The sequence below is a fragment of the Bombus affinis genome, chromosome 6 (genome assembly GCF_024516045.1).
Source record: "Bombus affinis isolate iyBomAffi1 chromosome 6, iyBomAffi1.2, whole genome shotgun sequence".
In the NCBI taxonomy this organism is placed as follows: Eukaryota; Metazoa; Arthropoda; class Insecta; order Hymenoptera; family Apidae; genus Bombus; species Bombus affinis.
In genome coordinates, this window is record NC_066349.1 from 5,489,998 (window position 1) to 5,515,621 (window position 25,624).

General features: G+C 35.2%; 2 protein-coding genes and 1 long non-coding RNA gene across 21 annotated transcripts in view; 1 reads left to right on the forward strand and 2 right to left on the reverse strand.

Moving 5' to 3' along the window:
• LOC126917584 (teneurin-m) overlaps positions 1–20,030 on the forward strand; it is a 652,557-nt gene extending 632,527 nt beyond the window's left edge. For 9 of the 10 annotated variants that reach the window (XM_050724604.1, XM_050724607.1, XM_050724609.1 and 6 more), the window contains 9 exons: positions 26–400; positions 1,528–1,863; positions 2,754–2,961; positions 5,427–5,453; positions 6,757–6,973; positions 7,284–8,125; positions 8,457–10,765; positions 11,091–11,844; positions 12,550–20,030. In XM_050724604.1, the coding sequence (XP_050580561.1) occupies positions 26–400; positions 1,528–1,863; positions 2,754–2,961; positions 5,427–5,453; positions 6,757–6,973; positions 7,284–8,125; positions 8,457–10,765; positions 11,091–11,844; positions 12,550–14,038 (6,557 nt within the window). In that variant the 3' untranslated portion in view covers positions 14,039–20,030. The remainder of the gene's footprint in view (positions 1–25; positions 401–1,527; positions 1,864–2,753; positions 2,962–5,426; positions 5,454–6,756; positions 6,974–7,283; positions 8,126–8,456; positions 10,766–11,090; positions 11,845–12,549) is intronic. The other variant, XM_050724608.1, reaches the window with a different exon arrangement.
• Positions 1,583–6,841, reverse strand: LOC126917594 (uncharacterized). 6 transcript variants are annotated; one of them, XR_007710996.1, is made up of 5 exons: positions 6,694–6,841; positions 4,198–5,441; positions 2,747–3,034; positions 2,294–2,407; positions 1,583–1,834 (listed from the first exon to the last, which is right to left on the reverse strand). It is a non-coding gene; the product is annotated as an uncharacterized LOC126917594 (long non-coding RNA). The 6 variants fall into 6 exon arrangements; XR_007711001.1 differs by having other exon boundaries at positions 2,743–3,034; XR_007711000.1 differs by having other exon boundaries at positions 3,134–5,441.
• LOC126917592 (RING finger protein 121) lies at positions 16,687–24,878 on the reverse strand. Of its 5 annotated transcripts, XR_007710989.1 has the most exons (10): positions 24,723–24,878; positions 24,407–24,441; positions 24,172–24,313; positions 23,950–24,104; positions 23,650–23,878; positions 23,338–23,573; positions 23,130–23,246; positions 21,026–21,118; positions 20,220–20,928; positions 16,687–20,146 (listed from the first exon to the last, which is right to left on the reverse strand). XR_007710989.1 is itself a non-coding variant. In XM_050724637.1 (9 exons), exons 1-8 carry the CDS (start codon positions 24,759–24,761, stop codon positions 21,055–21,057), a joined length of 1,017 nt encoding a protein of 338 aa, XP_050580594.1. In that variant the 5' UTR covers positions 24,762–24,878; the 3' UTR covers positions 16,687–17,336; positions 21,026–21,054. The 5 variants fall into 5 exon arrangements, 4 of the variants coding, with proteins under 4 accessions (XP_050580594.1, XP_050580593.1, XP_050580591.1 ...); XM_050724637.1 differs by lacking the exon at positions 20,220–20,928 and having other exon boundaries at positions 16,687–17,336; XM_050724636.1 differs by lacking the exon at positions 20,220–20,928 and having other exon boundaries at positions 16,687–18,681.
• Positions 24,879–25,624: the final 746 nt, after the last annotated feature.

Sequence of the window (25,624 nt, forward strand, 5' to 3'; positions counted from 1 at the left end):
ACCGTTTTATCCCTCTGGGCTACAGGCGAGTACATAAACGGAGAGTGCCAATGCAACCCTGGCTGGAAGGGCAAGGAATGTTCCCTGCGACACGACGAATGCGAAGTGCCTGATTGTAACGGACACGGCCATTGCACCAATGGAAAGTGCAATTGCGTACGTGGCTACAAAGGAAAGTATTGCGAGGAAGTGGACTGCCCTCATCCGACTTGCTCTGGCCATGGTTTCTGCGCGGAGGGCACCTGCATTTGTAAGAAGGGGTGGAAAGGAGCAGATTGTAGCCAGATGGACAAAGAAGCGTTACAGTGTCTGCCCGATTGCAGCGGACATGGAAATTTCGATCTTGAAACGCAGACTTGTCTATGTGAGCCTATGTGGTCTGGAGACGACTGCTCGAAAGGTAAGAAATGTTATATTAGCAACAATCATGTATTGTATATATCAGATTGCAGTAGAATCTTCTTTACATAGACAAGTTAATGGTCAGATTTAGATATACGAATACATAGCTGAGCTATATATTCTGTCAAAATGTTCTATTAATTTATAATATAAATTATAAATAAATATTCCTCTATTGAAATATTCGAAGTTCTCCGTGTTCTTATATAGGATTCGATATTAAGATCGTACATGAATAATGTTGAAGCTTGAATAATATCACTGGTGATCGTGTTTAAATTAGTAATATGCATTTCAAATTCATTGGTCTTATCGGGAAATGAATTTCTAATTTGATCTAAATGACGATCGATAAACAGCAATGGTAGTGGTTGGCGTGTAATCTGATGTAGATTATATTAATGTAGATTGTCTTAATGGCGTTTTAAGTTATTAATTCTAGCTCTTCATAGGAATGTCTTTCTAAATTGTGTCGTAACTTCAAATCTTCTTCATATAATATGTATGAAAGTTCGCTTCAATTAATCGATTCTTATGTTTCCAGGTATGACATCGATGAAATTCTCTATTTTATATCGACATAATTCTCCATTTCGTTCGTTTTTCCGATTTTTTTACTCCTTTGCTAATTGTGATCATTGATCCAATTACCCATTAGTGTTAACTAATTCCATCTTTTACAAAATTGTAAAAGGTTTTCTCCCAGCTTCTGTGTTGCTTAGTGCCTATGCTAACTAGTGTTTCTTAAAGATATTCGCAAAATTTTGAAAAATTATATTAATTGTGATTTCTGTTACTCAAACTAATGATTCGTAATTGTTACAAAAATAGATATAGTGACAACCAGACTGCGGACTTTTATGCACTTATGCGAAATTTAAAGATGCAAAAATATATAAAATATTTAAAATAGGGTAACAAATTTTTGATAAGTAACAAATAGGAAATTTCAAAGAGCTAGAGAGTTCAAAGTAGAACATTTTCAATAGTTAAAACAGATCTCTATTTAAGTTCTATCTCTTCGCTGTGCAAAAATACAAATTTGCATACAATCCGCAGTTATCTAAAGACAACTCCTACAAATCCCTCTATTTATATAATAACAATATTTCCCATAATTTTCAGAATTATGCGATTTGGATTGCGGTCCCCACGGGCATTGCGTTGACAATGCTTGCGACTGTTTGCCCGGATGGTCCGGCGAATTGTGTAATCTGAAGCAATGCGATCCTCGATGCAACGAACACGGCCAGTGTAAAAACGGGACCTGTTTGTGCGTGACTGGTTGGAATGGAAAACACTGCACTATGGAAGGTTGCCCGAATTCCTGCTCTGGACACGGACAGTGTAGAGTCGGCAACGATGGTCAATGGGAATGCAGGTGTTACGATGGCTGGGATGGCAAGGACTGCAACGTGCTTCTTGAACAGAACTGCAATGATGGAAGAGACAATGACAAAGGTACAAAACGAGGAGTAAATAATATTATTTATAATTCAACAAGTTAGATTATAAATATTGTTATTTAGATGATTAGATATATATGTGGAGAAAATTAAATTTAAGTTCTAGTTCAACACTACAATAATTAGACACTATTGCATATTTAAATGTACTATATATAAAAAATTATTATTGGAATGATACGATAAAAATGCAGTAGATGTGATCCTCTAATTACTTTAAGTAGGGTGCTTTATTTTATCCATGAATGGTTCTAGAGATAGAAATATGTTTGATTATATTTGAAAGTATTCCATTGACACACCAAATCAAGAAACGTGTAATTGTTTCTTAGGAACTTGTTACTGTATTTTGAAAAGCAAATAGTAAAGTTAGTATTAGAACGGTGAAATTAACGAAGTTGTAAGATCTATGGACAAGGTTCTACCTTCGTGTTTTCGCGTTTCATTTTCATATTACTTCGAGCTCTAAATCATGGGTGTGGCTTATGCCAGCCATTTAGAGCCATTAGTCTCCGATATAAAGAACCCATTACTATACTCTATAACAAAAGAACGAACACAAGACGTTATACAAACGCATTTAATTTAACAAATGCAATGTGATATGTAGACTGTCGATTTCTATACGTTTCTAGGAAATTCTAAAGTGATAATATGTAGAAAATGCGGATAATATGCAAAAATATGAAAAAGTACTTGTTACAATTTTAATGAATGAAACAAATGTTTATGCACATAGGTATATTTCCTTAGGTGTCGTAGATTATATCTTAATAGAAATATGAAATTGCATAAAAATTTGCTATCTAGTGACACGACTATACGTCGAATGCACCTAGCACCGATCATTTTTTCTAATTGCACGATAACGTACATACTTTCCAGACGGTCTCATCGATTGCGCGGATCCGGAATGTTGCTCGAATCATATATGTCGTAGCAGCCAACTTTGCGTGTCAGCACCGAAGCCGATCGATATACTTCTGCGAAAGCAGCCGCCGGCCATCACCGCTTCCTTCTTCGAGAGGATGAAATTTTTAATCGACGAAGGCAGTCTTCAAAATTACGCACGTCAAGAAACCTTCAACGAGAGGTGAGTTTTGTTCAGCACGTATTACGATTCTCCTTCGTCCAACGCGTCTCGTTACTTTAGAGAATCATTCTAACTGTAATAATAGTAATAATAACAGAATTATTATATAATAACACACACGCGTTATATTATTATTGTATATACTCGTGAGAAACGAATATATTCGTCGTACATTATAATACTTGAACGTGTCCGTCCTGTTGGTCCGTCCCAACTTTGATGTTACGTGCAATTCCTTTCTTTTTTCTTACGTGTGTTCGATTAGACACTTGGAACAAATACAGTGAAACTCGGTAGCCACGACATATTATATATATATGATACGTAATGTCTTTTACTAATGACGTATACGTCTGAGAAGAATGTGTGTCTTGCGAGACGGCTAGAGTTTATCGAGGATTTAAGGAAATTTAGATGACTGACTAATACCCTCTAGTGCTACTGACGCACATGCTGCGTCGTTTCAATTATCTGACAATAATACGAAGACTACAGAGAAAGAACGTAGTAAGTCACATTTCCTACTTTTTACACAGAAGCTTTACGATTCAGTACGTTGTGAATAAATCCTATATTACCAAAATTGTCTATATATTTGGTTGTGAAGTTAAACAAAAGTTTTCTCATCCTCTTACTGATTTTCAAAATAATGCTCGTTATTATTTACAATATTGAAGAGATTAAAATATTGCTTGCCCATTACCTTCTTCAAGCCATTAATTATTTTTAAAAGACTTGCATCTCTGGATCTGACAGGTTGTTTCCATTTTCAATTATGTCGTATAAAAATTCTTCCGTTTGATCATAAAGCGAAGTTAAAAGCAGGAAATCAATAAAAATATACTTATCATATTTTTTCCCCTGTAACCTTCGTATCATTCTTCGTCTTTTATATGTTTATTCTGTATGTTTTAATAAAATATTCTGAAAAGAAATGCGTGTTAAAGAGATATTAATTATTATTTAAAATAAAAATATTTCTAACAAGAAAGATATCTCACATTCAATATAAAGCAATGAATGTGTTAATTATAAAAAGTAGCCTAAAGCCTTTAGCTGTCTCGATTTATGACAAGACACATGCATCCTCTTCTACCTATCTTTATCTATCTATATATATATTTTTTCGTTATACAAAAACACGAAGACGTATACATAGATATGATATATTCTCTGCGTTGTTGTGACCCGTGTGAAATCACATCCCAAAAGTTTTATACATATGTTTGTACGTACGTGTGCGCGAGCGTGTGCCCTGCACTGAACCCCCAGTTCTCTTCACTCTACACTCTCATTCTATACTTTCTTCTTCGACTATATTCGCTGCTCTCTTAATCATTCAATATGAAATCGATCGATGATACAACGAACGATCGACGGTCTTCTCCATATACACTGTTCTTTCTTTCTTTCTTTCTATTTCTATTTCACGTGTCCGTCCGAGTGGAGCTTGCGTGAATGTGTGACACCATCTACGAGCCTCGAGCTTTACGCCTATGATCATTTATTAAAAGAGTAATTAAAAATCTATAGTAGTTCATGGAAGTATTTGAATATTTACCATGGAAATCTTTTTATGCGTGTATTGTGTGTGTTATGTAAAACATTTTGATAGTTTAACACAGACAAAATTGACGGACATTTATTATATATTGTTTATATAGTATATATAGTAAAATTATAATTGTTACCTAACGTATAAAAATATTACATAAAATTAAGACAAAGAAATTAGGGAATGTTCTTTATGTTTCGTATAACACACATAACGTATTCATAAAAAGTATCTACAAGTGTTCGAATACTTTTGTGAGTCATTATATTTAGAACCGTGTCTTCCCAGCCGCATTTCTGGAACTGATTCCTAAAGACTTCTGCCTAACTTTCTTTCGAAGATATTTCGAAACATTTCGGGACATTTCGAGAACTCTTTTCACGTGGTCTTTCTATATACAAGATCTCTATTTCATCCCCTATTACCCTTACTTACCCTTACTAAGATCCCCGAATTTTTATTTTATTGAACAAAAAAACTTTCAATGTTTGAAGATATTTGACATAAAATTGAAACGCAAAGCCACCTTCTTTCTTCTATTATCCTAGATTAACCCCGCTGCGTTCCTCTTATTCCTATACTACTATCCTTCTAATTCTTATTTTTCAATCTTTACTTTCTTCTCAAGAAACAAAAATGCTTTAATACATGAAATTTATCGAATAATAAAATTTACTTTTTTGATGTATATTTCAACTTTAGAAACATAGATTTGGGTTAAAAATAATCTAAAAAACCCAGTAGGATTAACCAAATTATTTCTCTACTCATATATTTCCTTCCTTCTCTCTATTTTCTATTCTCTTCTCCATCTTCAATTTCTTCTTCTTCTTCTCTATCTCTCCGTCTAGTTTCGCCTTTAATCACATCATTTTAACTCGGCTCTGTTTTATCCGTGCTGCCCGGTCAGTATGTTCTGGAATCACTTCAACACAAGGTAAGAAAGCTACTATGACCAAGGAACAAAAAAGATACAAAAGAAAAAAAAGTAAATCAAAAGAAAAATGATATGAAAGTACCGGTTGCGAGTTCGTTTTGTAGAGTATAAGCGGTTGAATAGCTGCTGATGCTGTTTGACGACGTTTTGCATTATTATCATGTGTGACACATAATATAACAATTCCTGCATCCGAAAAACGAGGTTGCTACGCGCGCGTTCAATTCAGTTTCGAGGACGAGTTTATTCACGATTTGTCGACATTTGCAAAGATCATGAAAATTGTCGACAAAGCTGAAGAAAAATCTTCCTCGAACATTGCGACGCTGCGTACGACTGATTAAAAAAAAAAAAAAAAAAATAAAGAGATATATGAAAGCTCACAACCACCAAACCCCATTCGTCTCCTTCTCATCAATGTTCGAATCTCTTTCTCGTTGCATGGTTTAGTTACCTTATTATTCCTACGTTGTCTTTCGTGCCTTTTAAGTTGAGCTTCTGACTTTGTGTTATTCGTGTATATGTGTATGTATATATATGTATTCATAGCATTTCGACCGATGCTTCTTCAGTGCCAACGAGGCATCCATAAGGAGTGATGTGTCTCATCTCAATGGTTTGCTCAGGTTTGACGCGAAAAAATGAAAGTTTTATCTGGGAGTTTTATCTTGAGATCTTTCGTGAGAATGTTTGACATACGAGAGGATAAAGAGCAGCACTGATCACTCGATAAAAAGTTTGTAAATTCTCAAGCACAGGTTAAATCCAAATGATGAATATTCACAAGAAATTAATTAATACTCTTCGACCAAATAAATTATTCACCTCTTTAGCACTGAAAAGCAGCGTTGACGAGACTGAGGTCGCGTTGACTGAATTTTCGACTTTATATTTCCAAGACATGTACAATGTACACGCACGAAGTACCAATATATTTAAACGATGAAGTACTGTCACCTAAAATAACCAAGAACTTTGATCTTTGTAGATTTCATGAATTCTTCATTAATAATAATAATTTTTTCCTTCATAAATATTAATTTATTAATTCTACGCTCAAAAAATATGAACAGTTTGCAAATGACAGTACATTTTCGTTAGAAAAATTCTAAATTAATAAACACTGCAAGACAAAGTACGAACTTCCAAAAGTAATACTGTGGTAGATTGAAATTAGATTAGAGATAACAGTTGCTTTGTTGTTAGCGTGCCACGGAGCACAGTGGAAAAAAGTAATCACCTTAGTTTGACACGATCAAGCAGAGACAGCTATTGGATCGTTAACATTGTTGTTTCCTGACAGTCGATCGGCTGTTGTCCGTGGCCGGGTTGTCACGCATCTTGGCACTGGTCTGATGGGAGTGCGAGTCAGTACCAGCACACCCCTGGAAGGCTTCACCTTGACGAGAGACGACGGCTGGTTCGATCTCCTGGTGAACGGCGGTGGCGCGGTCACTTTACAATTTGGAAGATCGCCATTCAAACCGCAGAGCCACATTGTTTTTGTACCATGGAACGAGGTAATGCTGCATTAAATATGTGATTAATAATTGTAAATTGTGACTGTATAAGTCGAATAAAGATTGTCGAGAAGAATATGATATGATAAAAAATATGAAAGTATTTATTTTTGATGTAATTTAAATGTTCAAATATTAATATAGAACGTATAAATATTAACAAAAGAATATTTATAGTAAATAGTATAAAGTACAACATATAAAATGTAGTGTCATGTTTAAACTAACTTAAGCACAAAATGTCCTATGTTTACGCAATAATCGATAAACAAACACACTTTTAATACATGAAATCTTATGTGTTCTAAAGGTGGTAATAATCGATAAGATAGTCATGAGCACCGCAGAAGAGAAGCAAACAAGCCATATTCCATACGCTTGTGCAGCGCACGATTACGACCTGATGAAACCAGTAGTCCTGGCAACGTGGAAGCACGGTTTCCAAGGAGCGTGCCCTGACAAAAGTGCCATTCTGGCCGAGTCCCAAGTTATACAAGAAAGCCTGCAAATACCTGGCACGGGTCTCAATCTCGTTTACCATAGCTCCAGAGCAGCCGGTTATCTCTCCACCATACAGCTGCAGTTGACTCCAGAAGTCATACCTCCAACCCTTAATTTAATTCATCTGAGAATCACGATCGAAGGAATTCTGTTCGAGAAAACCTTCGAAGCAGACCCAGTGATAAAATTCACTTATGCTTGGAATCGACTGAACGTATATAGACAACGCGTTTATGGTGTCACTACTGCTATGGTGAAAGTTGGATACGAGTATAATGATTGCAAAGATATTATTTGGGATGTTCAAACGACGAAACTGAGTGGCCATGACATGTCCATTTCTGAAGTTGGAGGCTGGAATTTGGATATCCATCATAGATACAATTTCCACGAGGGGATTCTTCAGAAAGGAGATGGCTCGAATATTTATTTGAAGCAGAAGCCTAGAGTGATTTTGACCACTATGGGCGATGGACATCAAAGGTCTCTGGATTGCTATGATTGCGATAGACAAGCAGAGGCTTCTAACCAGAGGCTTCTTGCACCCGTTGCTCTTGCAACTGCTTCTGATGGATCTATCTTTGTTGGAGACTTCAATCTTGTCAGAAAAATTCTTGTCGATGGCACTGTTAGAACTGTTGTTCGGCTCAAGTAAGTTTTTTTTACTGAATTTTGATATATCTTTTCGTGAAATTTCAAGTTACGACGTGTCCCCTCAATCAAGAGTCTTATCTTGAAATTGGAAAGAACTAGATAATTGTCAAGAAATACGAAGAAATATCGTTTAACTTCGCATTATTCTATTCGCATCTTATCACTCTTATTAATCGAAATACACGTAAACTACTTTTGATAAAACAAAATATGTCTTAAAATAGTTTTATAATCGAATTGAAAACAGTCTGTGTACAACAATATCTATAAAATTAAAATAATCAGAACTTTTTACGTAATCTCATCGCTTTTGTGTTCTTTTTTACAGTGCAACAAGGGTATCTTACCGTTACCACATAGCCCTCAGCCCTCTAGACGGCTCCCTCTACATTTCTGACCCAGAATCACACCAAATCATTCGCGTGCGCGACACCAACGATTACTCTGAGCCCGATCACAACTGGGAAACAGTCGTCGGCTCTGGAGAACGTTGTCTTCCTGGCGACGAAGCTCATTGTGGCGACGGTGCTCTGGCCAGAGACGCCAAACTTGCCTATCCCAAAGGAGTAGCAGTCTCTGCAGATAACGTGCTCTATTTCGCCGATGGAACTAACATCAGAATGGTCGACAGAGATGGTATAATCACCACAGTAATTGGAAATCACATGCACAAGTCACACTGGAAGCCAATTCCTTGTGAGGGTACTTTAAACGTGGAAGAAGTTCATCTTCGTTGGCCTACAGAATTAGCAATCAATCCTCTGGACAACTCGTTACATATGATAGATGATCATATGGTGCTTCAATTGGCTCCTGATGGTCGTGTCAAAGTCGTTGCTGGACGTCCTCTTCACTGTGCTTCTCCATCTTCATCGTTTGACACTGAACTAGCTACACATGCAACCTTGGTGATGCCTCAGAGCATTGCATTTGGTCCTTCAGGAAATCTATATATAGCAGAAAGTGATTCTCAAAGGATTAATCGTGTGAGAGTGATTGGTACAGATGGTAAAATTTCACCATATGCTGGAGCGGAGTCCAAGTGTAATTGTTTGGAACGTGGTTGTGATTGTTTCGACGCTGACCATTATCTTGCTTCCACTTCGAAGTTTAATACGATATCTGCAGTTGCCGTTTCTCCTGATGGAGTGGTTCATATTGGTGATCAAGCGAATTACAGAATTCGATCCGTGATGGCTAGCATTCCTGATGCTAGTGGCGCTAGAGAGTATGAGATTTATTCTCCAGATACTCAAGAAATCTATGTATTCAATAGATTTGGTCAACATGTTGCTACCAAGAACATACTCACTGGAGAGATTGTTTATCAGTTTACTTACAACGTAAATACTAGCAATGGAAAGCTTAGCACTGTCACAGATGCAGCTGGGAATAAAGTATTCTTGTTAAGAGACTACAGTAGCCAGGTGAACTCCATTGAGAACACTAAGGGACAGAAGTGCAGGCTGAGGATGTCTAGAATGAAGATGTTGCACGAATTGAGCACTCCAGACAATTATAATGTAACCTTCGATTACCATGGACCCACTGGTTTATTGAAAACCAAATTAGACAGCACAGGAAGGAGTTATGTGTACAATTATGATGAATTTGGCAGGCTCACCTCTGCAGTCACTCCAACAGGCAAAGTGATCAGTCTAACTTTTGATCTAAGTTTGAAAGGAGCAGTTGTGAAGGTTGGACAGAATAATAGGAAACCAATCTCAATGCTCATCAAAGGATCGTCTGTGGTTACGAAGGTTGGGGAGGCTGAGCAGAGAACAACAGTTCTTTCTGATGGTTCAGTGGGTCAGGTCACACCATGGGCTCACACTGTCAGTACAGATACCTTACCATACTCGGTATTGGCGGAAATAGAACCATTGTTAGGTGAAAGCTACCCAGTTCCTGCTAAACAGAGAACAGAGATCGCTGGGGATTTAGCAAACAGATTCGAATGGCGATACTTTCTCAGGAAATTTCAAGGGAATAAATATAGAAGCGAATCGAAAACTGTTGCACAAGTTGGTAGAAAGCTTCGCATCAACGGGGACATTTTATTGTCTCTTGAATATGATAGAGAAACTAACAGCGTGGCAGTGTTCATGGATGATGATGCGGAGCTTCTAAATGTCACCTATGACAGAACGGCAAGACCAGTTAAATGGGGACCCAGAAATGGAATCTTCTCCGGTGTAGAGCTTGAATATGATCGGTTTAGTAGATTGACAAGCTGGACCTGGGGAGATATCAGTGAAACCTATGGATTTGATAGAGCTGGAAGATTGTACGAAATTAAATATAGTGATGGAACATCCATGGTGTATGCATTTAAGGACATGTTCAGTAGTCTTCCACTGAAAGTAACTACACCAAGAGGAAGTGATTATTTGTTGCAATATGATGAAGCTGGAGCATTGCAGTCGTTAACTACTCCTAGAGGACATATTCATGCGTTCTCACTACAGACTTCTCTTGGGTTCTATAAATATCAGTACTACTCGCCGATGAACAGACACCCATACGAGATTTTGTATAATGATGATGGACAGATCCTGGCCAAAGTGTACCCGCATCAGAGTGGCAAGGTTGCTTATGTTTATGATCATACTGGGAAGCTGGAAACTACTCTTGCTGGTAAGTGATACCCATTATGATCATAATTGCTTATAGTCTTAAATACCAATACACAAAAATATAACGATTATAAATATTGTTTATTGCAATTCATCGATGTTAGTTAACTATCCAATGTAAAAGAAGAAAATTTCTTTCAATGATTTCAGTTAGAATATAACAACACGTAGTTTTAATAGATTTAATATTTAATGGAAGCATATATACTATATCATTAATACTTTTAATCTATAAGAACTTACTACAGTATAGTCACCCACAAAACTCATCATCTATCTTCGTTAATGTTCCCTAAATTTATTAAATCTCAAATATCTTCATACAGGACTGTCATCGATCCACTACACGTACCAAGAAACCACGAGCCTGGTCCATAGCATCGACATTAACGAACCCAATTTCGAGATGCGTATAGAATACAAATATCACGCAGGAATCGTTAAAGATGAAAAGATCAAATTCGGTAGCAAAAGTGGCTTGGACAACGCACGCTATCGTTACCAATACGATGGCAATGCCAGAATATCCGGTATCGAAGTTGACATCAACGGCAAACAACTTCCACAATTACGTCTGAAATACAACCAAAACCTGGGAATATTGGAAGGCGTAGGAGATCTCAGAATATATAGAAATCTCTTTAACAGATCTGTAATGCAAGATAGTAGTAAACAATTCTTCACCGTCACTGATTATGACGAGCATGGTCGAGTTAAGACAGTTTTGATGAACATTAGATCATTGGATGTATTTAGAATGGAACTCGAGTATGATAACCGAAATCGTATAAAGATGAGGAAATTGTCTATTGGAAAAGATGCCATGGAGAAGAAAGAATGGACAAAGATGGAGAAAATAACTTATAATGCTGACGGACATGTTTTAGAAGTTGCTGATACTGAGAATAATTGGCAATATGCTTATGATGAAAATGGTAATGTGATTGGAGTTACAGAACATAATGAGAAGATTGCACTGGGTTATGATAGTGGAGATCGGGTTGTTCAATACGGTGACGTTGAGTTTAACTCTTACGATGGACGAGGATTCGTTGTTATTCGAGGAGAGCACAAGTACAGGTTCGTATAAAATTATATTATATATCATTTTTTTAACATGTTCTATATTCAAGAAGAAATTTAAGATAAAGCTGAGTTGAAACATTTCATTACTTAAAAACATTTTTATGCATATAACATTTTTATTTTTATGTTATTTTTAAAAGTAATGATTTCCATGTTATAGACATATTTGAATAATAATTTTTTTATTATTTATTCTACGTCGAGATAAAAAATTTGCTTTAGGAGCAAAAAATAGCACACAAGGATCACTATTATCGAAATTTGAATTTCTATTTATTTAGAACTAAATTATTCTTGACCTTTAATGATTATAAAATAATCTGCTGAAATTATAAAGCTAGAAAATTCTATATTTACGCGAATCGTTCGTGTACAATTAATCGTTTGTAGTGTATTTTAGCGGAAAGCTAGTTTTTTTATATCAAGACAAATTCAACCATGTGCAATAAAGGCTTCCAAAGTCAAAAAGAATGGGGTCAACGAAAATAGCTCTCTTTTATAACGTAATTCCTATTATATTTAGAGTCAATATTTTTATTTCTTAAAATAAACCACAATTACTCCTAATCTTGACTATTACGTATGGAATTAACTATATAAGCGAAGTATACATTTTATCATACTGATGTGACCAGTGTTATTACTATTTTTTAAATAATTTAGCTAACTCTTACCTGACTTTAACTTTGTTTTACACAGATACAATTCACGCGGTCAACTGATCCACGCTTCCGAGCATAAGAAGTTCCAAATCTGGTACTTCTACGACGACCGTGGCCGACTGGTCGCCTGGAACGACGACCGCGAGAACATCACGCAGTTCTTCTATGCGAATCCAAAGACGCCGGATTTGATCACGCACATCCACTTCCCGAAGTCCTCGAAAACATTCCGATTCCTCTATGACTCCCGCAATTTCCTCATGACAGTGGAGACATCAGAGCAAAGATTCTACGTTGCAACAGATCAAAATGGCTCTCCTCTAGCGCTCTTTGATACCAATGGAAACCTGATAAAGGAGATGAGACGTACACCATTTGGAAAAATCATCAAGGACACCAATCCAGACTTCTACTTGCCCATAGACTTCCACGGTGGTCTCCTGGATCCAAATACTAAATTAGTTTACCTAAACAAGCGCTTGTACGATCCAACTGTTGGCCAGTGGATGACACCAGCGTGGGAGCAAATGGCCAACGAACTCACCACTCCAACCGACATTTTCATCTATCGTTTCCGTAATAATGATCCAATTAATTTCAAACAGAATGTGGAATACATGACTGATCTGGCTAGTTGGCTGAAACTATATGGCTACGATATTTCTGCAATGCTTGGTTCCGAGTACATGAAACAAATGGTGTACCAACCTAGCGCAACTATTACATCACCTCAATTGACCCCAGACTTTGGTGTTATGTCTGGTTTACAGTGCATTGTGAATCGCGTACACGAAAAGTTCTCAGATCTAGGTTTCGTCCCTAAGCCATTACTCAAGCTGGAACCAAAGACGAGGAATCTTCTTCCCAGAGTGGCTCATCGTCGCGCCGTCTTTGGAGAAGGTATCCTAGTTTCCCGTGTTGGTGGAAGATCACTTGTCAGTGTAGTAGACGGTGTGAACAGCGTAGTCCAGGACGTAGTGACATCCGTGTTCAACAACTCATACTTCTTACCTCTTCACTTCAGTGTCCACGATCAAGACGTGTTCTACTTTGTGAAAGACAATGCACTGAAAATTCGTGATGACATGGAGGAACTTCGTCGTCTAGGTGGCATGTTCAACGTCTCAACCCATGAAACTACCGAACACGGTGCAGGTACCTGGAAAGAACTAAGATTACACAATCCAGACGCTGCGGTGGTGATCAAGTACGGAGCTGATCCTGAACAAGAGAGACACAGAATATTAAAACACGCTCATAAACGAGCAGTAGAAAGAGCTTGGGAGATAGAGAAGCAATTGGTTATGGCTGGTTTCCAAGGAAGAGGCGACTGGTCTAAAGAAGAGAAAGATGAACTAATTAGTCGAGGCACGGTTAGTGGTTACGAAGGTGTGGACATTCATAGTGTGCATAGATATCCACAATTAGCTGACGATCCTGGTAATGTAGCGTTCACGAGAGATACCAAAAGGAAACGAAGAAAGAGTGGAAACAGGCGTAACAGAATCCACAGGCATGACTCGTGATTCGAGGATGTGACGCGGGATCGTAACGCTATTTGGGACTTGATTCACGCGCCCACGTGAATCGCGCCGCCGGACAAAAAACGAAAGAATACTGAAGAGAGACAAGACTAACGTTCGTTCCATCGAGCCAATTATTATAAGGCTCGTCGTATACGTGCCGTCTATCCTCTAATCCTCCCCGATCGTTCTCTCTGTTCTCTTCTCACCGCACTCGTGGATCAAAATAGCGGACAAGGAAGCGAAGAAACGTGTCCTCTCGATCAGTGGCGCTGCTGTCTTTATTTCGTGTGTAGCAAACCCCGCTCGGTGTGCCATAATAGCGTCGCTTGTGAATCAATCGTGTTCGTAATCGTTTCTTTTGTCGACAGCGCGATCGAAGATGTCCGTTCGAGTAAGTTTATTAACATACGTACACGCCAGAGGTGGAAATATCGTAATGTGGTGTTAAGATTCAGCTAGTCACTGAAAGAAAAGGAAAGAAGGGAAGCTCGTTACGTGGTGATTAGTTTGTAATCAAACGGGATGATACTTACTCTCGCGAGTATAAGTATAATTACGTGTTATAAGACTTTGAAGTTATGTGCATGAACTTAAGGTGCCGTCCGTGAAACGAAATTCAGGAGAAGACGAAGACGAAGAAAATAGAGGACGAGTGCGTGAAAGAGATAGGAGAGAAGTACTTTCATGCTCGTTCAGAGTGATCGATCGATCTGGAGCTTGGTGTATCGATGCAACAGGGTCTAATGAGACGTGCACGTCGGGGGCGTTTTCGTTCTCGTAGAAGGAATTATATTTATGCAAGACGACGATACTTTTTTCGCGACCTATAGATCAACATGCGAAGGAACGAAAGGGAAATGCAAAAGAAAAAAATGAAAAAAAAGGAAAGAAAATAGATACGTCGACACAATAAATATACAGCAGATATTTTTAACATGACGCAAATGATGTGCTAGTGCGAGGAGTGCGATTGTACATATAGCTACTCGATTAATCGTAATGTGTAGATAATATATATATATATATAATATATATATACATAAAGAAACCGGTAAACTTAAGTGGAAACTGTCGATAATGCTTTTATATATGTATACATGTACACACACGTACACGTGTAATAAGCGTTCGTGTGTGTACCAAACACGCGACACACATACAAAATATATACATACAATATATACGAACAACACGCGAGACACCTACACCCATTATATGTAGGAGATGATACGTGAATTGATCGAGAAATGCGTTTTTCGAGAAGAGAAAAAGGAAAATGAATCGAGATTGGATTAACATAGACTCAGGTCTACCCGTACGTACTCTCGTTTGCCTGTTGAGAAAGAATATCCACCTGGAAAAATCGAAAGAGAAAAAGAGATAAAAGATGCTGCGTTTAATCTGTTCGAAAATTGAAACGGCCGATTACATTATATGTATATGGGAAACGAGAGTGGAAAAATAACGAAAAAACGTGTAAATAGATATGATAGGTATAAAGAAAAGTTTGCGTGTCGTACTAAAAGCTATACTAATCCGGCGTGGAATTCGTTACGTTGTATTTTATGCCTCGTGTCAGTACTTCGCGTGACGTGATGTAACGAGACGAGCAATAGACGAGCAAAGATGACGTGACGAGATACGTCAAGGTAATAATGTCCAGGTGGAATAATAATAATAGTAATAAAATAATAATATAATAACGATAATAATATAACGATAACGGTATAATAATAATAATAACGTAATAATGATAGTAATAACGGTATGATAATACTAATACTAATAATAGTAATAACTAATAAAAAAGGAAATAATATTAATACGATATAATATACTATTGTACGGAAATACCCCGCCTATCTTTCTACTAAAAATGAAAAATTATTTTTTGAATTGTGTCGTCAAAGATGTCCTATGTAACCGTGTGTCTGTGGGATCGTCCCGTGGAAATCAACCCTTGCGCCCCATCGAGATATATCGAAGAATCTCTTTGAAAAAAAAATGCAACACCTCCTCTCTATTTAATAAGGGTATAACTGAATTCATCGGTGTTTATCGGTATTGGGTAAATTAAAGAAAAGAAAAAAAGTAAAAAAAGAAAACGAGTAGTAGAAGTCAAGCTCTGTGGTTTCTGGAACGAGGTGAAATCTAAAAGGGGGGAGAGTAAAAGAAAGATGGTGAAGAAAGAAAGAAACTGACATAGAAAGTAAAGAACGTCAAAGGAACGAGAGAAATAAAACGATAACGCGATATAATACGTACATATAAAAGTAAACGTAAAAAATAGAGGAATAGCGAGCCAACGTGCGAGCCACGTCGCTCAACCACGTTGTGTTCCAGGTAGTTGTACCGTGGACTTAAAGCAAAATAAAAAAAACACATACATAATCATAATTAACAAAGTAAACGTACACTAGACAAGTTAAACGAGGAATTTTAGTAAACGGTGTTAAGACTTGTGTGCTAGTGAACCTTTAAACAATAAATGAAAAAAAAATTGATAAAAAGCCGCTGTACATATCCGTTGTGTATAGCCAGTGTGTCGCAAAACCCACGCAAGTATAGTAGATTCGCGTCCACGTTGTAAGAACGGTGCATTTTTCTACGAAGTAACGGAAAGTGATGGTCAAACGACGCGCGTGTCCTTATTTTTTCTTTTTTTTTTTTAATTCTTTTCCTTCTTTCTTTTTTTTCTGAGTTAACGATTAATCGTTGCGTCCAAAATTCGAACGTTTCCAATAATGGCTCACTTTCGTCCGTTCCGTTTCGTTTCTCGACAGTTCCATTTCCGATTCATTCATCGAATTGCCTCCATTTTAGCGCAACTGGATGGATCGTTATCGCGACTTTTCTTTTTATAGCAGATGAGACGAGGCCCGGGGTGACACGAGGCATATCAGTCTGTGATCCACCATTTTTCGATATTCCCCCATACACGAACTTTATATCGTATTTAATACGGATTTTACATTCGTTCCTACCTTTCGAAGTTTTTTAGCGTTGGGCCATAATCAGCCTCGGGCTCGACTCTTGCCACATATTTATAATTAGGTTGGTGCATATGAAATATTGTTCTTCTGAAGATTGAATTTACCGCTGCAATATCATCCATTATGTTCTATCGTTAATTGTCAACCACGTTAATACGTAGAGTACTGATGATCACGTGTTGGCGTCACAGCGGGGTTGCTTCCGAAGACAGGTGACGTTACGTTAACGTCGTGACGTCGCGTGCAAATATTTTCCGATTCAATTACAATGGGAAGCCATGCATCTTCGACCCAGCACTCGTCGGCTGTTAAAAAAAATGAAATTTATTATAAATCACGTGCGTACGATATTAAGAAATTTTAGAATAAAAACACGAAACTTAAACAAATTTAGAGGAAGTGTCAGATTTTTGGAAATTTTGCATTTGGGGAATGTCGAAGACATTTCTTGTCCCATTTAAGCAATCTTTTAATGCGTAAATTACTTTACTCCGTTCCGTTATGACTGTTCGAATTCTAAAACTGATAATTCTTACGAATCTAGAATGATCAGACAATGCAAACATTGAAAAAGTATATTGAATAATATGGAAATTATTTTAATGAAATGCGCGATTAAAGTTTTCGATGTGCACCAACCTAATACATCGGTTCCATTTTAGTACAATTTCTGCCTGATTTTTTATTTCTGTGTCATTTTCGTCTCTCTCGAGAATATTATAGAACATTTAAAAGGGCGATGCTTGTCTGATTTGTCCGTTAACTCGCCGTTACCTGCCATCCGCAATGTAATAGTGTTCTAGATACTCAGCATGCAAAACACATGTGGTATGTGTGAGCTCTAAGATGACAAAAGAGCCGATAGATACCACACCAGGGAAAAAAGAAACACTTTTCTATGTGTACTCGTCTATACGCGAAACGATACTTAGGGAGAGAAGATGAAGAAAAAAAACAACGGAAATATGAAGGTCCTGTTAACTCGAGTTAACTTTACGCTTAGCGCATGGTCACCTTCGAGCGATACAGCACCGTGAGAATTCTGCTTTTGAAATGCAAATACATAGCATGACATAAAAAGATACTGATATCGACAACTGTATAGGTTGTCCACTAATATATGTGAAATATTTTAGAAATGAATTCAATATCTAAAAGCAGAGGTACCTTGCCATTTGAGATATAATTACTTTTGCAATATTTTCTGATATTTTCCAAATTTGTTGAAACTCAATTTCACATTGGAATATCTCGATATTTCCAATAGGTGTTCCATACGAAATGGATTAACATACATACGAAATTCGTTATATATTATAAACAAAAATTTATGCGAACTTTTTTCGCTACTTTTAGATACTGAATCAACTCTATAAATATTTTCCACGTTTTATTGAACACCTTTCGGAACACGTCCGAAATGAAAGATACTCGAAGTTTAAAATCAGCTTTCCGATTTAATTAAATCAATCACATTTATCATTCGTAATCTACACATGCGTATGGAACAATAGAGCTCGCAGGATTCTTGCGGAGGCTTGATCCCGTGGTAAGTTGCGGAATTAATTATTGTTATGCTCGACACGAATCTTCGCCGTCGACGGGAGACCGTCCGCTGTGTTTGAAGGGCGAACCGCGATCGGCACGCGACTAAAAGAAAGCAATACTTCGTAACTATCGTGTATATCTTTAAAAGAAGAAAAAAGGATATCTAATGCGTCTGACGAACGAAAGAGAGAGAGAGAGGGAGAGAGAGAGAGAGAGAGAGAGTGTGTGTGTGAGAGAGAGAGAGAGAAAGAGAGGGAGAGGGAGAGGGAGAAAGCCAGAGTAAGAGAGCGTGCAAGAATGTGTGTCTGGTAAAAAAACGAGGAAAACGTTCACACGAACAGAGAATGAATGAGCAAAGAGTGAGCCAGAGCTATTATAGTAGATTAATATATAATATATGAGTTGTGTTAAACTATAGCCGAAGAAGAAAGTCGCGCGCGTTTTTTACTTTTCTTTCTTTACGTTCGAAGACGAACGAATTCTCGAAGAACCTCGCTGTGTAAGAGGAAACACATTTGTTCGTGATCGGTGTCTCGTTGTGTTTTTCCTGTTTTTCCAAGCGACACGTAAAAAACACGATCGATTTTTACGTGTCGCTGTGTCTTTTTGTACATATGCACATACAGAACTGCACGTCGTCGTCGATCGAAACTGCTCGATAACATTTTTCTATTTTCATCTTTATTTTTGTTAATCTTCGTTTTGATTTCGTTGACATTATCGATTACTGTGTGTGTGTTCCGTACGTACGACATATGTAGAATATGGTAATCGAAGTGGCGACGCTTTTTTCTATTGCTCATGAAAACAAAAGGATCGAGCGAATCGGACATACGCGACATCGATGTCGACGATTTATTTTATTTAGGGTATCCGCAAAGTATCGATATAACGATAGTTTCATACAGAATGAGCCACGTCATCATCCACGCGACAAAAGAAACAAAAAGACAAAAAAAGAAAACCAGTCACCTCGATAATTGCGCCCTTTATACTTTCGTATAGAGTACGGTTGATCTAAAAGCGATGTGAGAACAAAAAAGAGAAAAAGAAAAATTCGAACAATGATTCCTTCCTCATGATTCGTAATCGGCGAGCGCGGAACATGGATTGAGAAATAATTAGGAGGAAGGTTCCATGGGACGCTATTTTGCAGTTCGTCCGTTTTTCTCTCTGTAACTTTTTCGTTTTGTCCTTTCGTCTACGATTGTACATATATTAATTATTGCGATCATTATGTAAATATTCTTCGACAACACAAATGAAGAAGATGAATGAAAGAAAGAAAAAAAAAGAGAACACACAACACACGCGCAGTCTGTCCGCGCGAGGTTTATTTTAAAGACTACATCATTATATAATGATTACCATGTAATGATATTTAATTAATAAGGTAACATATATTCTATACTCTTACACGCTAAGTACTCAATAAATATATCTATAAAATCTCCCCGTGTTTGTGATTGTCTACCCTTTAACCCATCCCGAAGGTTCCCATCGTATTCGTGGCGTCTGAATCCAATCAAAAAGTTCTTTCTCACACCTCTGTTATCCATTTTGTTTTCTAGAAAAATTCGGCTCCGTTTTTATACGTACATACATATGTAAATGTTCTCTTCTCACCTCTTGTCTCTCACCTGTCGTACAATTTCTTCCCCATAACAATAGCGAGAGTTTTTTAGATTTAAGTGTATAAATAAATATTTCTATATACATCATACATTATAAATGAAGAGTACAGGGGAAAGACATGATAAGTTACATTCTCCGTTTTTCATAGGAAAGCAGTTTTTAACTTTTATATATACGTTGTCAATCAATCCAATGTTACCAAAATTATCTTTCTATTTCATTTTTATATCCTCCACGTAATTTTCAACATATCTTCTGTCATAATATTACAATATCGAGGATATTAAAATATTCCTTGGTAATAATTTTTTAGTAAACTTTGACAAAATATTAGCTGCATTTTAAAAACCATCATCTTTGATCTTAACAGGACCAAAAATGTAATATGAAAATATTACTTTTTAGTCATAAAATAACATCAAAATAAGAATGTCAACAAAAATGTATTTTATCAGGTTTTTCTCCTGTGATCTTCAAATGTATCATCCGGTGCTCTCGCTACAAGTCCGAAAATAGTACCTACGAATGCGTGATGTGATAAAAAGTTGTTTTTTGCTAAACGAGTAATGATGAGAGATTGATTAAAGACTTTTAGTAACATCATTGACAGAGTTCTCATTATTTATTTCTCTCTCTTTCGTACAAGCCCGTAAATTCGATTCTAAATGCGTATCCAATGAAATTCTTATCCTCCACTTTTACATCTCGTGTAACCTTTGCAACAATGAAGCCAAATTATAATAATATATAAGAAAAATACAGAAATTTTTTTCATTTACTCGATTTCTTGTGAGAAAATTAGAATACGTACGATGCATCCCGATGAAGAATTACAGTATTTTAACGTATATCGATCCCTAGTTTCGTCGTATTCACATTTCCGTCGTCTGTATCTTCCGGCAGTCTGGAAAAATTAGAAAACAAAAACGGGAGAAGAATTAAGAAGAATTTTTAGTCAGATAAATGTTCTATTCGATTAATCGCATGAAAGTAATTATAAATCGAGGAGAGATTGCAGATGGAATGGTAAAAGTCTAACGCTTTAATGGTTGAAAAAGTAAATTCTAATTGTTAACAGTTCCTACCGAGATCGACTGTTTTATAATCTTTATTGATGAGAAATAAATTTTACATGAATTTCGTATGCTTTTTGTACATCATTTATTACGGAACAACGTTTCTTTATGTTTCGAATCTTACAATTTGTATAATTTTCTCCAAAATATTTACAATAATCGTGCAATTACCTTATTTTTTTTTATGAAAAGGAATCATAAAAAAAAGAAATATGTACGTTTTAAACGGTATGAAAATCGGATCACCATCGAATCGAATCGTTAAGTTTCATTTTGTACAATATACGTACAGTGTGTACAGTTTTTACTTTACAATGATACAATATTTTGTACAGTTTATATAAAATTTTGTATCATTCTATGACGATGATACGCACCAACTTCTCGTAAAATTAAAATTTCTGTTATAGTTGAGCAACCTGATTTATCATGGCAACAAGTTCGACAACCATAAAAAATTTTTGTTCCAAAGATTTATAAAAATTTCGATTTATAAGTATATACTATGCACAAGTCGTAGTTATAAATCTATTAGAATTAGAAAATGATTTATTCCATTTATTCTATTTCACTACCTGTTCTTTTCTTTTATGCATAAAACATTCGACAACCAAATCACTTTATCAGTGGAAATAATAATTTACAGGATAAAAAATGCATATATGCGAAATAATACTTATAGAAATATCGCAAATAATTTAATTCTATTGCTAGCCACGATTTTCTTTTTGCTTCAAGAAATATTATATTGGATATTTTCTAATAACCTACTTCTCTGAATCCAGAATATATTAAGTAAAATTTCCCCGGTTTGGCATAACAAAGCTTATTCGAATATAATTACCAAAGCAATTTTCTTATGAAGTATCTTAATATTTTCTAGTATACGTAACAACTTTATAAGCTTAAAATTTACAAAATAATGTTGTTACTGTGAAAAGATTTCATTAATATACAGAATATAATTAGTGCATATCTTCAGAAAGAATTATTTGAATTAGGTGTATGTACCGCATGAAACACAATTTGATTGTGTAAAATGAAAACTTAGATTGACTAACTTGAATAAGGAAGTGGAATGATAAAAAAAATGATAAGGTAAATTCCTATCATCCTCACATCAATTCAGAATATTTCTACACGTATTATACAATCAAATATTTCAAGATTATCCGAATTGAACTTCTTCCAAGGTAGAGGATCCACACGCTATATCTAATTTTTCATACTGTATATTTCAATCCTAAAGTACAAAATAAGAGTAGGATTTTCTCTATTGTCAGCATCTCTTTCTTATTATAGAAAATATTAGATTATTTGTTACGTTTCCGCTATATTAAAGTTAATTCGGATAACCATGGTTCATATGCATTTCACACTGCATATTTAAATTAAAGTACATTATTTAGTAATTATCACACATTTGTTAAATGAGAATTTGAAAATGTTCATATATATTGCAAAAAAGGATGTTCTATGGAAGAACTATTATTTAGTGCTACATAAATGGTGTGTAAATTTGTCAGTATAGAAGAGATAGCATTTTATAATGTTATATCATCTACAATGGCAAACATCCTAACCATATAAAATAAGTTATTTATAACGCTGCAACCCGAATGCAATATTGGTATCGAAATTGGATTAAAATTTTAATCACAAGTTGGACTGCAATTATATCTTTCTAATGGAATTCGTTGTTACAAATAACAAATATAATAGCAACTATTTGTAGAAAAATACGAACAGATACTTGTTTACAAGAATAAATCATTAGTTTTACGGAAACTTAACGGTTTTCAAAGTGAAGTTTAATTATCCTATTACAATACTACTTACTCGAGGCCTAGGCCCCAATTGATACCTTGAACGAGAAACAAAATTAATGGTTGCCAAGCAACTAACCACCTGATCCAGTCTAGTAGTTGACCATACAAAACATGAGGTCGTTCCCATCTTTGCACATTATTAAGGCACATACACATATATGTATATATATGTATTCACGAAAATAAATTATAAATTATTAATTACATCAAAAGGATACGGATTGTAAAACATTTTCTTGAGATCAACTTTTTCTTTACAATATGGACATGTTTGTTTTTTTCCTACAATGCACCATCCTCTGATACAAAATTCGTGAAACACGTGTTCACAGCTAAGTTTATACGTGTTTTCAATAACACCAGTTTCATTTTCTGACACTAAAAGTCTATTTCCACATACTGCACACACACCAGGTTCTAAAGTTCTTGTTGGCATATGGCCTGGTACATAATACTGCAAATTATTTAATATATTCCACCTTTTTATTTGACACATAGTCCACATCTGTATCCGATTATTGTGTACATACCCCGATATGTGAAGCCATTTTATCTGCACATATTTCTGCAACATCTCTTCCTAATACTCCAAAATAAAGACCATAAAATAACAAAAGTAAACCACAATCCATCCACATTTGTGGCTTAACCTCAAATATAAGATGTAAACCAAAAAATGTGGCTAGCATTATAACATAACTTATTATGCCCAACACATAACTTAATTTATAAATAAAAAGAAACCATTTATACACCAATCTATAAAAAAAGTTTAATGAATTACTAAGTTCACAGTAACACATAAATTATAATTAAAAAAACATACATACCTTGGTGTTGTACCTGCTATAGGTTTTTGAACAGCCTTTCTTACCACTAATCCTGTTATACAAGACGTTACTAACCAGAAAAATATAAATCTCCACCAATGATGTCTTAAACTTAATGCAAATGGAATTATCCACATAGCAATTAAAGTAACAAACTGAAAAATATATAAATGTATCAAACTAAAACTTATGTGATTTTATGGCATACAAACTTTCATTTACCTGATATGACTTATAATGTATTTTCTTCCATTCAACTAATATAATCTGTGCTACTAACAAAGTTCCAAATAAAATAAGCAGCATTTCCAAATGCATTTCATCATGCCCTTTATGTTTTTCGTGCATTTGTACATGTTTCACCCTGAAACGTCAAATTAAATTTATACATTCATAATATAGTTCCTTGAATATATAATATCAGTTAGATTATATAATAATGAGTACTGATATTTACATCCATTTCTCTTCTACTGTCATCTCATCTTCACTCTGTAAAATATACATATATTTAATTAGAAAATACTATACATATAAAAAGCACATTAAATACAATTCATTATTTTTCAATAAAAATTATAAAAATCGAATAATAATAAAACTGAATATACAAATAATTGCAAAGACAGCATGATGTCCATTGATGCATAATAATTTATGCCTTTTTTAATATAAATATTGTCCTTGGAGGTTATATTTGTGTAAGCATGACTTACGTGTACATTCTTATTCTACATAATATTAATATACTTGTATTTAGGATGATACAGTACCTTATTTGGGATTACGTGTGAATGCATAGTTAAGATCATATTACGCTACCACTTATAAAATAGATTTTAATAAATTAACATAATGCAGCAATAGCAAAGACTCTTTGGAGACATTGTAAAGTACTGTTCACACTGATGCAGACATGTTTATAAGCAGTAACGACGAACTTCATTTGATTTATATATATAAATAAAAACAGGTAAGAAAACAATAATTTGTTTCTTATAATATATTATCACTATATTGTCGAACGAAATATCTAAAATGTAAATAATTTATTTGGTCAATTAATCATATTAAATATTATTTCAGGTATATTTTCGATTTTTCGCGCTGAAATCCTTTCTTCAACCATATTGATGACGATACAATTATTGAACCTGCTATTGGAAACATATTATTCAAGTTGTGAAAAACATAATTGATAAATGCGGTAAGATAGCAAAGACAAAGATTATAAAAATATCAATTTAATACGAATGAATAATCTCCAGGAATTACTTTGTTAAAATTCCTGCAAAAGAGTAATAAATATCAATAATATCTATGTTACTCTAAATGTATTCTTAATTATATGCTGCGATGATTAGCTTTTTTTTGTAAAATCAAGTAAATTTAAAAAAAATATGATTTTTTATTTAATTCTTTTGCAGAATATATTTTTAAAGAAGAAAAACTGTTGTGACGTTGATTTCAGTTTTTAAAACGCTTATGTAACACTTTTATTTTGAGTAGTTGCTATAAAGAACATGTTTACATTACTATCCCTATTCTAAATTATGTTTTTTTGTTTTATATCCGCTCTACAATTTTATAATAACTGAAATCTTATATATTTTTATTATTCATCTCTTATGGTACAACTGTTTGTTGATAATGAATTACAACATAGTTAAATTCT

Coding starts and splice junctions, on each gene's coding strand:
- LOC126917592 (XM_050724637.1), bottom strand. CDS start 24,761: ATGATCTTAACTATGCATTCACACGTAATCCCAAATAAG. Junction 23,879..23,949: donor ATAGCAGGTACAACACCAAG/GTATGTATGTTT, acceptor CTTTTTTTATAG/ATTGGTGTATAAATGGTTTC. Junction 21,119..23,129: donor AATTGGGGCCTAGGCCTCGA/GTAAGTAGTATT, acceptor TAATTTTTCCAG/ACTGCCGGAAGATACAGACG.